Source organism: Carcharhinus amblyrhynchos, chromosome 8, assembly GCF_965287045.1.
Source record: "Carcharhinus amblyrhynchos chromosome 8, sCarAmb.v2.hapA, whole genome shotgun sequence".
NCBI lineage: Eukaryota > Metazoa > Chordata > Chondrichthyes > Carcharhiniformes > Carcharhinidae > Carcharhinus > Carcharhinus amblyrhynchos.
Genome location: NC_137331.1, coordinates 53,766,221 through 53,785,128, shown reverse-complemented (window position 1 = coordinate 53,785,128; position 18,908 = coordinate 53,766,221). Strand labels below are relative to the sequence as shown.

The 18,908-nt window shown below is 46.9% G+C and overlaps 1 protein-coding gene across 5 annotated transcripts in view; it reads right to left on the bottom strand.

Annotated features, from left to right (window-relative positions):
* The window catches only part of stau2 (staufen double-stranded RNA binding protein 2), a 346,610-nt gene that overhangs the window by 155,829 nt on the left and 171,873 nt on the right, over positions 1 to 18,908 (bottom strand). For all 5 annotated transcript variants that reach the window (XM_080194078.1, XM_080194075.1, XM_080194077.1 and 2 more), the window contains exon 7: positions 8,851 to 8,958. In XM_080194078.1, coding sequence (XP_080050204.1) covers positions 8,851 to 8,958 — 108 coding nt within the window. The remainder of the gene's footprint in view (positions 1 to 8,850; positions 8,959 to 18,908) is intronic.

The following is an 18,908-nucleotide window of genomic DNA, read 5'->3' as shown; positions in this document are numbered from 1 at the left end:
TGTATCTCAAAAATTAGTGGGTAGATTTCAGTAAAACTTGGTACACAAATAGGATATGGCCAAAGGAAGAACTGCTTAGTTTTGGCGAAGTTGCAGATCTGGCTCCTGAATCTTTTTAAAGGATTCATTAACATTGAGAGATGGGGGCAAATTGACTTTTCTAAACAATGTTTTGAGTTATTTTATGCTGAATGTTGTTGATCGTTTCACAATGTGTTGTGGATTGTCTCAGCTGCTGTGGCAGAATGTGCTACAGTTGTCAAAATATGAGCAGAGCTTTCAGAGCAGTTGTTGGATATGAAGTCTCCTCAATGAGCTGGAAGCTCTTAATAAAAAGATTTCTTTATTCAGCTTTGTAGTTAAGAGCTGGGAAAAGCCTCAAAGAAGTGTTGCATAACTGTAATAACATTGAGTTAACATAGTATGGTGGAGGTATGTGCTCTACTGAGTGCTGTCTTCATTTGTTTCTTAACATAATGTATGCTGGCTGGCTATACAATCGTGGTCAGTGTCAACCTACTTATTTTGATCACCTTACTTCGTGTGTGGCAATTATAAATGGACGGTAAATGTCAAGCCTTCCTGACCTAACAAAGTGGCTGCAGAGCAGCTTTCCCGAAATGCCTGTTTGTGCAGTCTTTGACCATCCTAAGAAATGCCGCCTTGGAAAACTGGTGGAGTCCAGAAAAGCCTATTCACCATTATTGTGTTTTTAAGAATTATATCCCCTCTCTACTGGATTCCAAAACTGGAACTTCTGAAGATCAGAAACAGCAAAGGGTAGTTTATGATACTAATTGGGGAGCCAGGATGGCGGTTTCTGTCCTATACCTTTCCTGGCACAAGTCCCAGACTGAACTATCATCTGGGCCAAAAAAAATTACATCCACTGAAAAGAATAATCTAATCTCTCATCCATCAGTTCCTTCTTTTCTCTGTCTGCTGCTACAAAGCATCAGAGAATACTTCACTCATAAAAGACACGACTGAGCTCAGAAATGTGACTACAGCATTGTTTATAGTGTTTAAATTATGGTTTCAAAGAGAACAAGGATTTTCAAACTGAAAATATCAGTTTAGTTTATCTTTTTACATGCATCAATTAATACATTTTATTGGTGCTTTTATCATTTGGAACTTCATTGCAAAGAGGTTAAATTATGTCTGGAAATTGTGGATTTGAAGTAATTGCTGTAAGTGTTCCATTTCCACCAATGAAAATGTGTTGTCATATAGCTACTATACACATTTCAATGCTGTTATATTCAAGCCTTTTCCAGCAATTGTTTTGTGCGATTTATTTAAGAAGCTAGTTGTGTTCTTGCATGACAGAATTTAGACACTTTGATGCTGGTATAGTATTCACAACAAATTGGTCGCAAGATGACACCTTTATATAATTAGGGCCAAATGTGTTCTCATGATTCGTTTGTATACCAGAGTCATTGACATTTAGAAAAAAAGCGACATAAGGGATGGAATTTGAGACTATCATGGCTCTAAGAAGTAATTATAGTGAAGTAACACAATAATCTATGAGTACCTACTGCTATTCTATTTACACCATACCTGCCTAACCTTACATCCAGAAAAGATTGTAAACTTGTGGGTTTCTGTTCCAGCAGTAATATGATAAGTTTCCTTTCAAAATTTATGTCGAAAAAGAATGTTTGATATGATCAAATGCCTGTGATAATGCCAAATACTGTGAGAGGCTTGAAAGCCAAAGGAAGGAGAGGTGCATTTGAAAAAGCAAAATATAAGTTAAAGAATTCCACTGAAGAAGCTTTCCCAGCTTGCTAATAACTAGTTCAAATGCTAATTTTATAAATTATGTTGTGGTACCAATCAAATATAATGGGTGGCAGGTAACATTATGTAAGTCTCAGATCATAGAGCCTGACACTGAATCTACATTAAAGAGAACAAATTGTTCTTTATATAAATCCTGAAGACAGCATAAGGATAACACTGGGAAAATGTGACTGAGATGCTGGGAGAAGTTTGAAAAGTTGAAAGCAATTGAAAGATTGAGGGACTTAAAGAATTAAGATGTAAGAATGAGAAACCTGGAAAACCAAGAAGAAAAATGGGACAGGCTGTGGCGACTGAGAGTAAGGGCTGCAGCAATTAAGTACAGTCAGAAAGACCAAAAACTGAGGAAAGACAGAGGCCATAAAAATGAAAAAAGACAGGAGAGAAGATAAGAAAGTTGTTTCTGCAGAACTCAAAAATGATTTGTTAAGAATTAGCAGTTCATAAAAACTATGATTGTGAGGAGAGTGTACTGTCACTGATTTCTTAGCTGCCTTGTCCAGTACACTGTAGATCTGCACAAATAATATCTGTCACAATGTAACTTATGGAATCTCAAGAATAAGCTTTCTCAAGATTATGCTCTCAACAGGGAGAACCACTTCTCCAACATTTCCTACATTTTTAAAACATTCACAATGCTTCAACAACATTGACTACACCTCAAAAATACTTAATTGTCAAGAGCTTTGAGATGGGTGGTTGTAAAAAGGATTACATAGATGCAAGCATTTCTTAATTCTGTCTTTCAAGAAATATCAATTATGTAGTTAAGGTGGTAAAATTAATCTAAATACAATGAATGGCATTATAATACAGACATTTATTCTGGTCAGTTAAATGAATAAAAACAGGTACGAAAGCATTGTAGTTATGTTACTGGTCGAGTAAACCCAGGGATCTGCACTAATGATCTATAGATGCAAGGTAAAACTCTACCAGTGCAAGGGGACTTCAAATTCAATTAACTCAATAAACCTGGAATTTAAAAAAAAATGGTGACCATGAAATTACTGGATTGCCATAAATACCCATCTGCTTTGCAAATCTTCTTCAAGGAAGGAAGTATGCTTTCCTTACCCAAACTGACTTACCTGTGACGCAAGGCACACAGGAATGTAGTTGACTCTTCACAGCCCTCCAGAGTGGCCGAGCAAATTGTTCAGTTGTCTCAAACCTTATGAAAAAGTCTAAGAATAAAACCTGACAGATCACCCAGCACTTTGCACTGCATCAGACAAGGCATAATTTGCAGTTGATCCTGCAAAATGCTCCTTCCTAATATCTGGGTACTTATACAAAAATTAGGAATGCTATCCCCAGATTATTCAAGCAATAGCTTGACATAGTTACATTCTCAAAATTGTGCCATTCAGCCAATGTCACAGATGGCCACCATCCCTGGGTATGTCCTGTTCCACTGATCTAGTAGAAGTAGCAGCATGGTGGTGTACAATTAGGACAGTGTGGTTTGTCCCAACATTGACTCTATGAAGTCTCATAACACCAGGCCAAACACAACAAGGGAATCTCCTGCTGATTTCAGCTGAATGGATCAGTATTCTTCCAATGTTGTTAAGCACCAGGTCAGAAACTCTAAGGTATTTTATGAAGTTAGCCTGGATCCGAACTTCTACATCTGATTTTAGCATTAGGGTAAGTATAAGGTGGTTCACTCCAGGTATGATTCCAGTGACCCAATAGGAAGCTTTTATAAAAATAAACTTTATTTAAGAACATAGTTAGAATATAACAAACAGAAATAGTATAACTTCTATCAAATAAAAGATTTAAATATGACAAAACATAATTCTTAACAGATAGCTATCTCAATTGTTCCAATTTAGAAGTATCTCCATAGACATAAATCCCTTCTTTAGAACCAGTTAGCACAGAAAAACCAAATATGCTTACATTGCTACTCAGTTTCTGGCTTTTTAACACCTCTGGAGAGTGACTTAGACACTTGTCTTCTAATTCTCATGTAGCGACTTCCAGATAAATCTCCAGCTCCTGACAGCAGAATCTCAGAGAAAGAGATTTATTTTCAAGCAGATTCCAGTTTCCAAACCTCAGACAGAGCAAGAGATGCACAGAAGGTAGAATAGTGTAGAGCTAAATGATCCCATGCTCAATGGATCAAAGCAGAGATCAATAGTCCAGTCCCATCCAGTTGTGAAGGATGGGCGACAATTAAATAACTAAGAGGAGGAGGGTGCTCCATGAATATTCTTATACTCAATCATGGAATCCAACACATCGGTGCAAGAGACAAGCCAGAAGTGTTTAAAATCATTTTCAGCCAGAAATACCAAATACATGATCCATCTTGGCTTCCTCCAACGGTGCTTGCCAGTGCCATTGCCTGTCTTCAGTTAATTCAATTCACTCCATGTGCAGTCAGCAAACTGATGGAAGCTATTGTCAATAGTGCTAACAAGCATTTCCTACTCACCAATGCTCAATTTGAGTTCTGGCAGAATCACCTGGCTCCAGAGCTTGTCACCGCCTTGGTCCAGAAATGGATAAAGAGCTGAATTCAAGAAGTGAGGTGAAAGTGATTGCCCTTGATATTAAGGCAGCATTTGATCTCTGGTTGACTCTCGTACGTGCTGCCCTAAACATTGTCCTAAAAACACTAACACACTCATTGAAGGCAGGGCCCATCCACCATCTAAAGCTTTATTTCCTCCACCACTGGTGCACCCTGACTGCAATGTATACCATCTACTACAGACTTGTCCGGATGTTGGCCCAGGACTGGATGTGGCCCAGGAGGCTCTTTAATACGGCCTGCTACACTATTGGACTCAGCCAGTGAAGTCTTCATGGACATAATTTTGAAAAATGCTGCAAACCTGATTATCCAATAGTTAGCTGGCTCCTCCATTTCTTTGGCTGTTGATAGGCTCTTTAGAAAGCCTATCAGCAGCCTCTGCAGGAAGGAAGTAGCCTGTGATTGGGCAGGCCAAACACAGTCAGTTGCCAAGTAAGTTTTGAATTAATTGTTGCACCGTGGGGATTATTGGATGCAATAGAGTTGGATCTCGGAGGCAACAAGCACCCTCCACTTTAATTTACTCAGAGATGGGGGAGGGAAAAAGAGTGTGTTGAACGAAGCTAAAGAGGTTTCGTGTGGGACTGTGGAGATCCTGCCCTAGTTGCGACAAGCCTCGTGGGGCCTCAGGTATACTTAAGAGATCCTTTCCACGGCAGGCTTGAGTGGGCCTCAGCCGAGCCCCTTTTGTGACTGGCCTGGCTCTTTTGGTGGGCCAAGGAGGTTCTTCCTAGGGCAGGTATGGGTACATAGGCCTTAGGCAAACCTGGGATGGGCTTTTGTGGTGAGCCCAGACACTTCAGGTGGGTCCAGTGAAGCCTGAAGAGGGGAACAAACCTGGGGCAGGGCTGGTGTGTATAGACTGGGGTGGCTGTGCGTAGATGTGGGTTGACACTTGTGTGTGGGGGGAGTGGGGGCATGTATGAGGGGGAGGTGCTGTGTGTGAGTGTGGGAGAAGGGCTTTGTGTGAGTGTGGGGGAAAGAATGGTGTGTATGCTTGCAGTTCGTACGTGTGTACCTTACTTCCAGTCTGATGATTCTCACTCACTCTCATCACCCACACCAACATATATTCAAGTACCTATTCACAGTGGGTGAGGGTGTGAGTGAGCACCCAAGACTGAGTGTTATCCAGATATGCATTTACACTTTCTGATCCTCTCACTGTCATTTTTTAAATTATTCATTTTTAACTTATCAAATTAATGTTCTGTCAGTGCTTTACATTTACTCAGAAATTGTTTCCTTTCTTAACATCTCAATTTTCTCTGATATTCAGTTTATTGTTGTCCCCAGTATTATCTTTCCAAAATTTTCTCATCAGCCTCTTGAATGTAGCAACTTGAGTGAAAAAGTTGGGCAAGCCAGATCTACAAGATGCACTGTTGTAATTCACAAAGTCATTTCTGATAGGACATACCAAAATTGGCCACCTAGCAGAACAAGGGCAGCGGACACTTTGAACATCATCTCCTCCAACTTCATCTCCTAGTCACAAACCATCCTGAATTGGAAATTCGCTGTTGCTGGGTCAAAATCCTGGAATTCCCTCCCTAAGAGCGCAGTGTTACCCAGACCAGCCAGGCTGCAGCAGTTCAAGGTGTGGCTCACCACCACCTTCTCAAGGACTATTAGGGATGGACAACAAATGTTGGTCAGCCAGCATCACCCACATCCCGTGAATAAAAAGTACACATGATCAATATTTGTAAATTTAAAATTCAGTTCAGCAAAAAAAAGGGAAAGTTTTAAGAACCTGACATATGGAATGCAATTTGAGCATACATATGAGACAGCTGGCTCACACTTGTGCAGATTTATTTAACATGTCATTAATTTCAATTAGAATAATGCTGTCAATGGCACTGAAGCAGTGTAATGCTGAATTATACAGAAAACATTAAACAACTGGTATTTCTTAAAAAAAAATTGGTCTGACATGGATAAGGACAAACATTGTATTCATTCATTCATTCCTATATTCTTACACTACATGGGATTACTTTGTAGGCAAAGAATAACAAATGCAATCCTTCATCACTAATCCTCTTTGCATATTTTCCTATTTAAATCTTTCCGTTATTGTGAATAACTTGTTGCAACTAGCACTTTGCTAGTCACCTGATTAGCAAAATATATATAATTAACCTTGACTGACCACTCAACAGCTACAAAATTCAAGTCACATGGAAAATCAAGACATTACGACTGCTTGTGAAGTAATTCAACACTTTCAAAATGACTCTGAACACTTTACAAGTGGGAGGGGGGAATAAGATTAAGCAGGAACTTAGGAAATTAAGGGAGACAAAAAGTTGTCGAACGGTTATGGTTTTAAAATGCTTTTGAAGAGAAAGAGATAGCAAATATGGCTGTCAAAGATAATTCAAGATGGGAGGAGCAAGATATCCACAAATGGAAAATGGTGGAATAAACAGTATTAATTTAAGGTTTAAAGGGGAAATCACAGCCAGACTAGAGGGAGGTGTTCAAAAGGGAGATTCTATGGGCACACTGTAGACATATCCCCACAAAGAAAAATGGTGGTACTACCAAATCTAGAGCCCCTTGATTATGTTGAAGCAAATAGAGGAAGATAAAGCAGAAAAAGAAAGCTTATGACAGGCACAAAAAATGTTAGGAAGCCCAGAGATGTATGAATCCAAGTACTGAAAATACAGAGGTGAAGTAAGAATGGAAATCGGGAAAGCAAAGAAAGGATATGGAAAAAATATTAGCAGGTAAAATCAGGGAAAATCCAAAAACGTTTATCAGCGCATTAAGAGCAAGAGAATAACTAAGTAAAGGTAGGTCCTATCAATGATGTACAAAGTAACTTCTGCACTGCTGCAGAAGATAAAGGCAGGATTCTTAATGAGTACTTTGTCTTCACAAAGGAGAGAGATGACGCACACATTCTGGTAAATGAGAATGAAATATTAAGTACAATAAGCATAATGAGAGAGGAAGTATGGAAGAATTAGCATCCTTGAAGGTGGATAAAGCATCAGGGCCAGATGGACTGTATCCCAAGCTGTTAAAGAAAGCCAGGGAGGAAATAGCAGATGCCCTGAGGATCATTTTTCAAATCTTACTAGCTACAGAAAAAGTACCACATGATTGGAGGTCTGCAAACATTGTGCCATTGTTTAAAAAGGGTATGAGGAATAGGCCAAATAAATATAGGCTGTTTAGTCTGGCTTTAGTGGTGGGCAAATTATTAAGAATCAGGATAAATTGTGACTTAGAAAAAGCACAGATTAATCAGGATTATCATGCATGGTTTTCTTAGTTGAAAGTTGTGTTGTACGAACTTAACTGATTTTTTTTGAAGAAATAATGAGGATTGATGAGTAGAGTAGTGGTTGTGATCCACATGGATTGTACTATGACAGCTGACAAGGTCCCAAATGGAAAAACGCAGCTCTGGCAGTGGCAACCACTTCTGGTTGATGAGGTGACTGAAGTATTGGTCACAGCAATGACTATGGATACCATTTATATGAACTTCACGAAGGCATTTGACAAGTTCTCCAAGTCGCCCCGTTAATTAAAGTTGAAGCTTGTGTAACTGAAGGCAAATTTTTGACATGATTAGGAAACTGGGTGAACAACAGGAGACAGAGAATAGGGATAATGGGCCTATCAATCAATTGGTAAAATGCAACTCGTGGTGTCACAACAAGTATGCGTAAGAGGGCCCACTAAACCGGCAGCAAACATGATCTGGAAATTCTGACCTGGTATTCATAATTCATTTACAGGATGTGACATTGCTGGCTAGGTCAGCATTTATTGCTCATCCCTAGTTGCCCTTCATTCATGAGTGGTGAGTTGCCTTCTTGAACTGTTGCAGGAGCTCAGACATAGGTAAGCCCACAGTGCTGTTAGGGACGGAATTCCAGGAATTTTACCCAGAGATAGTGAAGGAATAGCAATATATTTCCAAGTTAGGACGGTGAGTGGCTTGGAGAGGAACTTCCAGGTGTGGCGTTCCTAAGTGCCTGCTGTTCTTGTCCTTCTAGAGGGCAACAGTAGTGGGTATGAAAGGTACTGCCTAAGAAACCTTGATGAGTTCCTACAGTGCATCTTGTAGAGATTGCACTCACTTCTGGTCAAAGGATGTCGATAGTAGAGAATTTAGCGACAATAATGCTATTGAATGTCAAGGGGCGATGGTTAGATCCTCTTTTGGTGGAGATGGTCATTGCCTGACACTTGTGTGGCGCGAATGTTACTTGACAATGAAAGATCTAATGTATAAAAAAAGTATCATTAGTTGTGGAAAATGGAAATGTGACAATAACACAGCTCCTAGAGAATTGCAGCTTATCTACTTGCAACATCATAAAGATATTATCATGAATACACTCTGCACACAGTTTCCTGAGAACTATAAAGTTACATTATCCTTTTACAGTACCTGTAAGATAGATAATTAATTACATTGTTCCTTATTGCCAAATGAAAACACCTACCTCAAAATTAACTGGCATGTTCCGCTTCAGAGCAATCTCAAACACCAAGCTGATTTCAGATTTATTGATATCTGTATCCTCTTCCCCTTCATTTGAGAATTCTTCACTCTTTGAAATACAAAAGAAATTTTTATCTTGGTTATGACTGCGGCCTGTAGTGCAATATGATTTACATTTTCATGCTGCTCCTCAAGTAACATCATTTGAAAACATGTTAGTTTCCATATTTTTTTGAAGGCATACAGTTCTACCTCATCACCACTTCTCGTGACTCCTCCAATTATCAGAATGTTTGACCGACATCCAGTACTGAATGAGTAGTAATTTTATCCAATCAAACTGGGAAGTCGCAAGTCATTACCTTCAAGCCACACTACAAACTCTGTTCCCTGGGTACTGATTCCATCCTTCACCCTGGCAACTTTCTAAAGCTGAACCAGATTGCTTGCAATTTCAGTCTCATACATGATGCTAAGATGCACTTCCAACCACATATTTGCGCCATTACAAAAACCACTAATTTCCACCTCTGTAATGTTGTCTGATGCCCCTCTGCTTGACATTTTCATTTATGCTTTTGTTATGTGTCGACTTGACTATTCCAATGTCCTCCTGGTCGACCTCCGACATAAGTCGTAAGTTCCGACCTCTGACATAAGGGGTAAGTTTTTCACTCAGAGGGTGGTGAGTGAATGGAATCGGCTGCTGTCGGTGGTGGTGGAGGCGAACTCGCTGGGGTCTTTTAAAAGACTTCTGGATGAGTATATGGGATCTAATGGGATTGGGGGTTATAGATAGGTCTATGGCTTAGTAGGTATAGAAGTGATTGGTGCAACTAGTGGGCCGAAGGGCCTGTTTGTGCCGTAGTGTTCTACGTTCTATATTACACTCTGTGAACTTGGAAATCCAAAGCTCTGCTTTCCATGTCTTTACATGTTCCAAATCCTGTTCATCATTTCCCATGATCATCTACATTGATTCCCATTTACCAATATCTTGATTTTAATATTCTCTGCTTTGTTTTTAAATCCTTCCATGGCTTCGCCCTTCCCTATCTGTCATTTCCTCCAGCCCACAAATCTCTGAGATCTCCACACAACTTTAATTCTAGCCTCATCCACATGCCCAATTTTAATTTCTTCACCCTCGGTGACCATGTCTTCAACTGCCATGGTCCTAAGCTTTGGAGTTCTTTCCCTAAACCTCACCACCATTCTTCCTCCCTTTTCTGCTTTCAGACACTCATTATAACCGAACTCTTGAAGAAGCTATTGGTTATCTGCCCAAATATCAACATATGTGGATCAAAGTCAAATTTTGCTTTATAATGTTCATGTGAAGTGCCTTGGGGCATTTTGATTCATTAAAGATGCTATAGAAATACAAGGTATTGTTGCAATGACGTAATGATTGTAATGCCATTTTCTTTAAGGGTCATGAGAGCTGCAAAGCCTGCTTTTGGGAATTGTTGGCGATGCAATGTAAAGTTTCATACTACTGATATCCAGTGAAATTCTGCTATCTTCAAAAGATCAAGGAAAGGTAAAAATTATTCCAACAGAACTATCCAAGTTATTAATATATGGAAGAATATCTGAGAATTCTATCTAAATTATAAAATAAGACTTTAACCAGATAGGATCTTATCCATATAACACACATGGCTCAATTGGCAGTGACCTATGTGTCAGAAGTTGTTGAATTTAATTTCCTAAGCTACACTGAAGTCCAGTGCAGTACTGAAGGTGTCATCATATGAACATGATAATAAACTAAATCTGAATGTTCAGTGAGAGGTTAAATATTCCATGGCGCTATTTAAAGAGGAACAAAAGTTCTCATGTTATCTTGGCCAACATTCCTCTCTCAATCAATTCAACTAAAAATGGTCCATATAAACTAGTCATTCACATCATGAGTGCCACATTGGTCTACAGCAAAACATTCAAAAGTAATTTTGATATATGTTGCCGTGATAAGGTAATACATAAGTGCAAGTCCTTTTAAAAAATTCATTATATATAATACACTTTTTTTTCCTAACACTACCAAATACTTAGATTAGAACTGACTGCCAATAACACAACTAAGCTGAAGTCAGGTATCCACAATGATCTGCAGCCTCTGCAACTTTACACATAATTAGAAGGTGAGTCTGTCAATTTACTCATTATTTCTTATCTCATCAGTTCTGCAATTCTGTAGCTCACTTGGACTCATGCCTTTTTGCTGCCAAGTTGCCTACTTGTAAGATTATTTTCCCTGGCTACCTGCAGAAGGAGGTGCTAGTCAATGTTCCCTTCATCCTGTAAAAAAAATCTATTGTTCCATGAATTGAGTATTGCTCCAGCTGAGTGGAGAAGGGGATCAAACCTACATTCTCCTACTCTTTGGCATGATGTATCAAGATATTAATACTCAGAAATTTGATTCCAAACCAAATTAAAGTTAGAACAACTGACATTACTTAGCTATTGCCCAATGAGAGAACAGCATATTCCCAGTGTAGAACACTGAATTAATTTGTCGGACTGACTCTACATACTATCGAATGGAACTGAGAATAAAATTACATATAGACAACTTGTCAATCTAAAAGATAAATGCTAACAGTCGTGTTATACATTTGGGTTCACTTTTATGACATAACAATTTAATCATAAGGGAACTTGACACATTTACTGAAGTGTGTAAAAGTCACTGGAACAGCTACTGATATGATCATTTATAAAAAATAAGTATTCTGAATACACTTTCTTAACTTTGTTATAATCCCTATAGAGACTGATATGAGATAAAAGAATTTCCCATTGACCAATGGAAATAATAGCACAAGATTTCAAGTTTTACCACTTTTACTGCAACATACATCAAACATTATTTAATAGAAACTAGTAAACCAAACTACATAAAAGGTACTTTCCCCATTAACTAATTAATACAACATAAACCTCATGCTGCATTTGTGTGTTATGCCACAATTTTGGTAGATATGAAACCTTGTAGGTAAAGTCACAAACATCTCCAAGCTTTCCAACTGATTTAAACTCTCTTCACTCAATCTTCTGAGTACCTCAAACAGACTTCCAGTGGAAAGGCACCCACTGGCAACCCCTTAGTCTTTAAATTTCTACAAGCTTTGCCCTTCAAACAGGGAACTCATTCTCACCAGCACTCTGCTTGGCAGTTAACCCTAAAACTATCTTTGTTTCTGCTTGGCACAGCAACAGCTGTTTTCAGTCTTCTTCTCCAGGTCTGTGACTGAGAGTCTGTGTCCAAGAAGGCCAGCTGTCGCTCTTTTGTGCCAAATTGTTTCTATAACTCTTGGGGCTTAAGGGATTAAAGGAAATGGGGGAGAAGGTGGGATCAAGATATTGAATTTGATGATCAGCCATGATCAAAATGAATGGCAGAGCAGACACAAAGGTCCAAATGGCCTATTCCTGCTTCTATTTTCTATGTTTTTAAATGTAAAATCTGGCACTTGAGTTTCTATTAGTTTCGACTTTGACCTCTGGTCCCATGACAACCAAATCACTTGGATTTGTCTCTGAGCAGAGTTCTGTAAACCATCTCCCATCCCAGGAGATTCTATTTGACCATAAGGTAAAGAATGATGTGGAGATGGAGAAGGAGAAGGTAAAGAAGACAGTTTAAAACCTAGCTGCCTTATAAAATCTGGAACAACTTTATTACTTTTAATCAGGCATAAGGCATAATTACATCTTTATAGTGCAGGATGACCACAAAGTTCCACAAATAATCAATCTGTCCATGATCAATATCAAGCAATTCCTGTTGGAAAGTGCAAGAACAGGTTTGATAGGTTTTCTAAGAGGTAGGCTCTCCCCACTACTTGCTGTATAATCAGATTACTGCTGATATTCAATGTACAGGATCACACAAGAACGGTCACATGGACAACCTACTTAAGAAGCTGAGGTGGGAAGCAGGGGCAGCGTCAGGGAGAGTTGCCAATATCAGTGGAGTTGTTCCTCAGCAAAGGTGAGGACCTTAGCACTCAATAATAGAGGAGAAAATTTTTTTAAAATTCTTTAAAGCATGTGAAACATTACATAAGCAGCACTGGGCATGATTTTTCTCTGTATGGCTTGTAATTAGATTCTTGATTTTCCTCTGGAGAGCTGAAAGGAAAATTTCCATATTAATATTTGCCAAGAGACTAGCAGATAGTAATTTCCACAGTAATATCTGGCAGTAAGTAAACCAATTATATAAACATATAACTTGAGCAGAGTAATGGAAAGAAAGAAAGAGGTCAAGAAAATTTGGTGGCATGTCGTTTAACTGATCTCCCTCTATCTTTTGACTGAATGCTTCCTTGAAGTTGGCATTCAGAGATGGATGAAAAGTAAAAACTGGGATATTGTCTATTTCTGTTTCTGTTGGCAAACAGCTATGAATATTGACAGGAAAAATCACATCCTGCAGTATGTTTCACAAAGGCCCTGATCCATTTTGTAACATTCAGAAAGATGATTTGATACATAATTTAATTTTCTTTGATTTTACCATTGTCAGAAATTAATTATATAATATTCAACTTTTACTCTTGACTTTTATACAAATCGATTTGCAACACATCCCTAAGATGTCTTCAATCACCTAATTCAGATGACATATAATTATGTATGGCATCAAGTCCCCTTTGGCTGAATATTAGTCCTGAAGAATGTTAAAAATTTCTTTCAAAAGTAAGATAACCATCCAGTCATGAGATGAGCGAAGTGGAGAAAAATGTCAATGCAGCAGTCAGAATAACACTGTATTTTTTTAGGATAACATGAACAGATTATATAAAGTTCTTGATGGGATTACAGAAATTCTATTAAAAGATGATGAATACTTCTCTTAGAATATACACCACATTGTATTACTACAATTAACAAAACAAATTATATACCCAGATGTAATTATTCAAAAAAGCGAACAGCCATATATTAAACTGCATATCAAACCATTGTTAAGTACAGTCCAATGGACTCAAAACATGATTTAATGTGTAGAGATTTAAAATGAATACCTTGATTTTTTTACATTTCAACTGAACTCATCTGGTTGAACATCATACCTAAGGAGAAAATGCAATTTTCTATCCACATGAGCACTCATGTACTTGTAAAACAGTAGGTCAATACTGCAATACTTAGGTTTAGAATTCAGACAGATTTAAAATGCATGTGGCCCAAACTTAAGACGACCAAAAGGAAAACTTGATTAGATTGACATGAAATGAGCTGCCACTGATACCAAACTGCTTCAATCAAATCGAGTTGTCTAAATTTGCTCTGAATAAGATTAGGAGGCTGCAGGCACAGATAGCCATGATGTGGGTATGCCGGCATTGGACTGGTGTAAACACAGTAAAACGTCTGACAACACCAGGTTTTAGTCCAACCGATTTATTTGATAATACTCACAAGCTTTCGAGGTTCGCTCGACAATCACCAGGCAAGACTGTTCCCTTCCTGTTGGCGAACACTTCAGTGGTCACGGGCATTCGGCCTCTGACCTTTGGGTAAGCATTCTCCAAGGCGGCCTTCACGACACACGACAGCGCAGAGTCGCTGAGCAGAGACTGACAGCCAAGTTCCGCACACATGAGGACAGTCTCAACAGGGATCTTGGGTTCATGTCGCACTATCTGTAACCCCCGTGACTTGCCTGGGTTTGCAAAACCTCACTTACTGTACTGTCTGGAGACAATACACATCTCTGTAACCTGTGATCAGTGCTCCTTCCACTCACATTGTCAGCCACTTCAGGTCTTGAACAGCAGGTTAGGTGTAAGGATTCGCATTCTAATCAGTAGTCTGTAAACTATCTGTGCTTTATGTGCTCTGTCTGAGGCCAGAACTCTCCATTCACCTGACGAAGAGGGAAACCTCGAAAGCTTGTACGTATTATCAAATAAATCGGTTGGAATAAAACCTGGTATTGTCAGACTTTTTACTGTGGCACAGGTAGCCACATGGGATTATGATGTTGTGATAATAATGGAGGCTTGTCTCAAAGAAAGGCAGAACTGAGTACTGAATACTCCTGAATCTCAATTTTCAGGAAATGAAAAGTGGGTGGGGGTGGGGGGTGGGAAAGGGGAGTGTGGGGGGTGGGAAAAGGTGGTGTGGGGAAGGGGGTGGGGGGAAAGGAGTAAGGGGGCGGGGGGGTGGGGAGGTGGGGAAGGGGGCGGGGGGTAGGGAAGGGGGCGGGGGGTAGGGAAGGGGGCGGGGGGGCGGGGGGGCGGGGAAGGGGGTGGGGGGCAGGGGGCGGGGAAGGGGGCAAGGGGGCGGGGGGGTGGGGGAGGGGGCAAGGGGGCGGGGGGGTGGGGGAGGGGGCAAGGGGGCGGGGGAGGGGGCAAGGGGGCGCGGGGGGGTGGGGAAGGGGGCAAGGGGCGCGGGGGGGTGGGGAAGGGGGCAAGGGGGCGCGGGGGGGTGGGGAAGGGGGCAAGGGGGCGGGGGGGTGGGGAAGGGGGCAAGGGGGCGGGGGGGTGGGGAAGGGGGCAAGGGGGCGGGGGGGTGGGGAAGGGGGCAAGGGGGCGGGGGGGTGGGGAAGGGGGCAAGTGGGCGGGGGGGTGGGGAAGGGGGCAAGGGGGCGGGGGGTGGGGAAGGGGGCAAGGGGGCGGGGGGTGGGGAAGGGGGCAAGGGGGCGGGGGGTGGGGAAGGGGGCAAGGGGGCAGGGGGGTGGGGAAGGGGGAAGGGGGTAGGGGGTGGGGGGTAGGGAAGGGGGTAGTGGGGGGGTAGGGAATGGGGTAGTGGGGGGTTAGTGGGGGGGTAGGGAAGGGGGTAGGGGGGTGGGGGGGTAGGGAAGGGGGTAGGGGGGTAGGGGGTGGGGGGGTAGGGAAGGGGGTAGGGGGTGGGGGGGTGCGGAAGGGGGTAAGGGGGTGGGGGGGTGCGGAAGGGGGTAAGGGGGTGGGGGGGTGCGGAAGGGGGTAAGGGGGCGGGGGGGTGCGGAAGGGGGTAAGGGGGCGGGGGGGTGCGGAAGGGGGTAAGGGGGCGGGGGGGTGCGGAAGGGGGCAAGGGGGCGGGGGGGTGGGGAAGGGGGCAAGGGGGCGGGGGGGTGGGGAAGGGGGCAAGGGGGCGGGGGGGTGGGGAAGGGGGCAAGGGGGCGGGGGGGTGGGGAAGGGGGCAAGGGGGCGGGGGGGTGGGGAAGGGGGCAAGGGGGCGGGGGGGTGGGGAAGGGGGCAAGGGGGCGGGGGGGTGGGGAAGGGGGCAAGGGGGCGGGGGGGTGGGGAAGGGGGCAAGGGGGCGGGGGGGTGGGGAAGGGGGCAAGGGGGCGGGGGGGTGGGGAAGGGGGCAAGGGGGCGGGGGGTGGGGGGTAGGGAAGGGGGTAGTGGGGGGGTACGGAATGGGGTAGTGGGGGGTTAGTGGGGGGGTAGGGAAGGGGGTAGGGGGGTGGGGGGGGTAGGGAAGGGGGTAGGGAAGGGGGTAGGGGGGTAGGGGGTAGGGGGTGGGGGGGTAGGGAAGGGGGTAGGGGGGTGGGGGGGTGCGGAAGGGGGTAAGGGGGTGGGGGGGTGCGGAAGGGGGTAAGGGGGTGGGGGGGTGCGGAAGGGGGTAGGGGGGTGGGGGGGTGCGGAAGGGGGTAGGGGGGTGGGGGGGTGCGGAAGGGGGTAGGGGGGTGGGGGGGTGCGGAAGGGGGTAAGGGGGTGGGGGGGTGCGGAAGGGGGTAAGGGGGTGTGGGGGTGCGGAAGGGGGCAAGGGGGTGGGGGGGTGGGGAAGGGGGCAAGGGGGTGGGGGGGGTGGGGAAGGGGGCAAGGGGGCGGGGGGGTGGGGAAGGGGGCAAGGGGGCGGGGGGGTGGGGAAGGGGGCAAGGGGGCGGGGGGGTGGGGAAGGGGGCAAGGGGGCGGGGGGTGGGGAAGGGGGGCAAGGGGGCGGGGGGGTGGGGAAGGGGGCAAGGGGGCGGGGGGTGGGGAAGGGGGCAAGGGGGCAGGGGGGTGGGGAAGGGGGAAGGGGGTAGGGGGTGGGGGGTAGGGAAGGGGGTAGTGGGGGGGTAGGGAATGGGGTAGTGGGGGGTTAGGGAAGGGGGTAGGGGGTGGGGGGGTAGGGAAGGGGGTAGGGGGGGAGGGGGGTAGGGGGTGGGGGGGTAGGGAAGGGGGTAGGGGGGTGGGGGGGTGCGGAAGGGGGTAAGGGGGTGGGGGGGTGCGGAAGGGGGTAAGGGGGTGGGGGGGTGCGGAAGGGGGTAGGGGGGTGGGGGGGTGCGGAAGGGGGTAGGGGGGTGGGGGGGTGCGAAAGGGGGTAGGGGGGTGGGGGGGTGCGGAAGGGGGTGGGGGGGTGCGGAAGGGGGTGGGGGGGGTGCGGAAGGGGGTGGGGGGGTGCGGAAGGGGGGTGGGGGGGTGCGGAAGGGGGTGGGGGGGTGCGGAAGGGGGTGGGGGGGTGCGGAAGGGGGTGGGGGGTGGGGGGGTGCGGAAGGGGGTGGGGGAAGGGGATGGGGGGTGGGGAAGTGGGGGAAGTGGGGGAAGGGGATGGGGGGGTGGGGGGTTGGGGAAGGGGATGGGGGGGTGGGGGGTTGGGGAAGGGGATGGGGGGGTGGGGGAAGGGGATGGGGGGGTGGGGGAAGGGGATGGGGGGGTGGGGGAAGGGGATGGGGGGGTGGGGGAAGGGGATGGGGGGGTGGGGGGTTGGGGGAAGGGGATGGGGGGTGGGGAAGTGGGGGAAGTGGGGGAAGGGGACGGGGGGGTGGGGGGGTGGGGAAGTGGGGGAAGGGGACGGGGGGGTGGGGGGGTGGGGAAGTGGGGGAAGGGGACGGGGGGGTGGGGGGGTGGGGAAGTGGGGGAAGGGGACGGGGGGGTGGGGGGGTGGGGGGGTGGGGGAAGGGGGTGGGGAAGTGGGGGAAGGGGGTGGGGGGTGGGGAAGTGGGGGAAGGGGGTGGGGGGGTGGGGAAGTGGGGGAAGGGGGTGGGGGGGTGGGGAAGTGGGGGAAGGGGGTGGGGGGGTGGGGAAGTGGGGGAAGGGGGTGGGGGGTGGGGAAGTGGGGGAAGGGGGTGGGGGGGTGGGGAAGTGGGGGAAGGGGGTGGGGGGGTGGGGAAGTGGGGGAAGGGGGTGGGGGGGTGGGGAAGTGGGGGAAGGGGGTGGGGGGGTGGGGAAGTGGGGAAGGGGGTGGGAGGGTGGGGAAGTGGGGGAAGGGGGTGGGAGGGTGGGGGAAGGGGGTGGGAGGGTGGGGGAAGGGGGTGGGGAGGGTGGGGGAAGGGGGTGGGGAGGGTGGGGGAAGGGGGTGGGGGGGTGGGGGAAGGGGGTGGGGGGGTGGGGGAAGGGGGTGGGGGGGTGGGGGAAGGGGGTGGGAGGGTGGGGGAAGGGGGTGGGGGGGTGGGGGAAGGGGGTGGGGGGGTGGGGGAAGGGGGTGGGGGGGTGGGGGAAGGGGGTGGGGGGTGGGGGAAGGGGGTGGGGGGGTGGGGGAAGGGGGTGGGAGGGGGGGGAAGGGGGTGGGAGGGTGGGGGAAGGGGGTGGGGGGAAGGGGGTGGGGGGGTGGGGGAAGGGGAAGGGGGTGGGGGGGTGGGGGAAGGGGGTATGGGGGGTGGGGGAAGGGGGTGGGGGGGTGGGGGAAGGGGGTGGGGGGTGGGGGAAGGGGGTGGGGGGTGGGGAAGTGGGGGAAGGGGGTGGGGGGGTGGGGAAGGTGGGGGGAAGGGGGTGGGGAGTGGGGGAAGGGGGTGGGGAAGTGGGGGAAGGGGGTGGGGGGGTGGGGAAGTGGGGGAAGGGGGTGGGGGGGTGGGGAAGTGGGGGAAGGGGGGTGGGGAGTGGGGGAAGGGGGTGGGGAAGTGGGGAAGGGGGTGGGGAAGTGGGGGAAGGGGGTGGTGGGGAAGGTGGGGGAAGGGGGGTGGGGAAGTGGGGGAAGGGGGTGGGGGGTGGGGAAGTGGGGGAAGGGGGTGGGGGGGTGGGGAAGTGGGGGAAGGGGGTGGGGGGGTGGGGAAGTGGGGGAAGGGGGTGGGGGGGTGGGGAAGTGGGGGAAGGGGGTGGGGGGGTGGGGAAGTGGGGGAAGGGGGTGGGGGGTGGGGAAGTGGGGGGGTGGGGGAAGTGGGGAAGTGGGGGAAGGGGGTGGGGGGGGGGG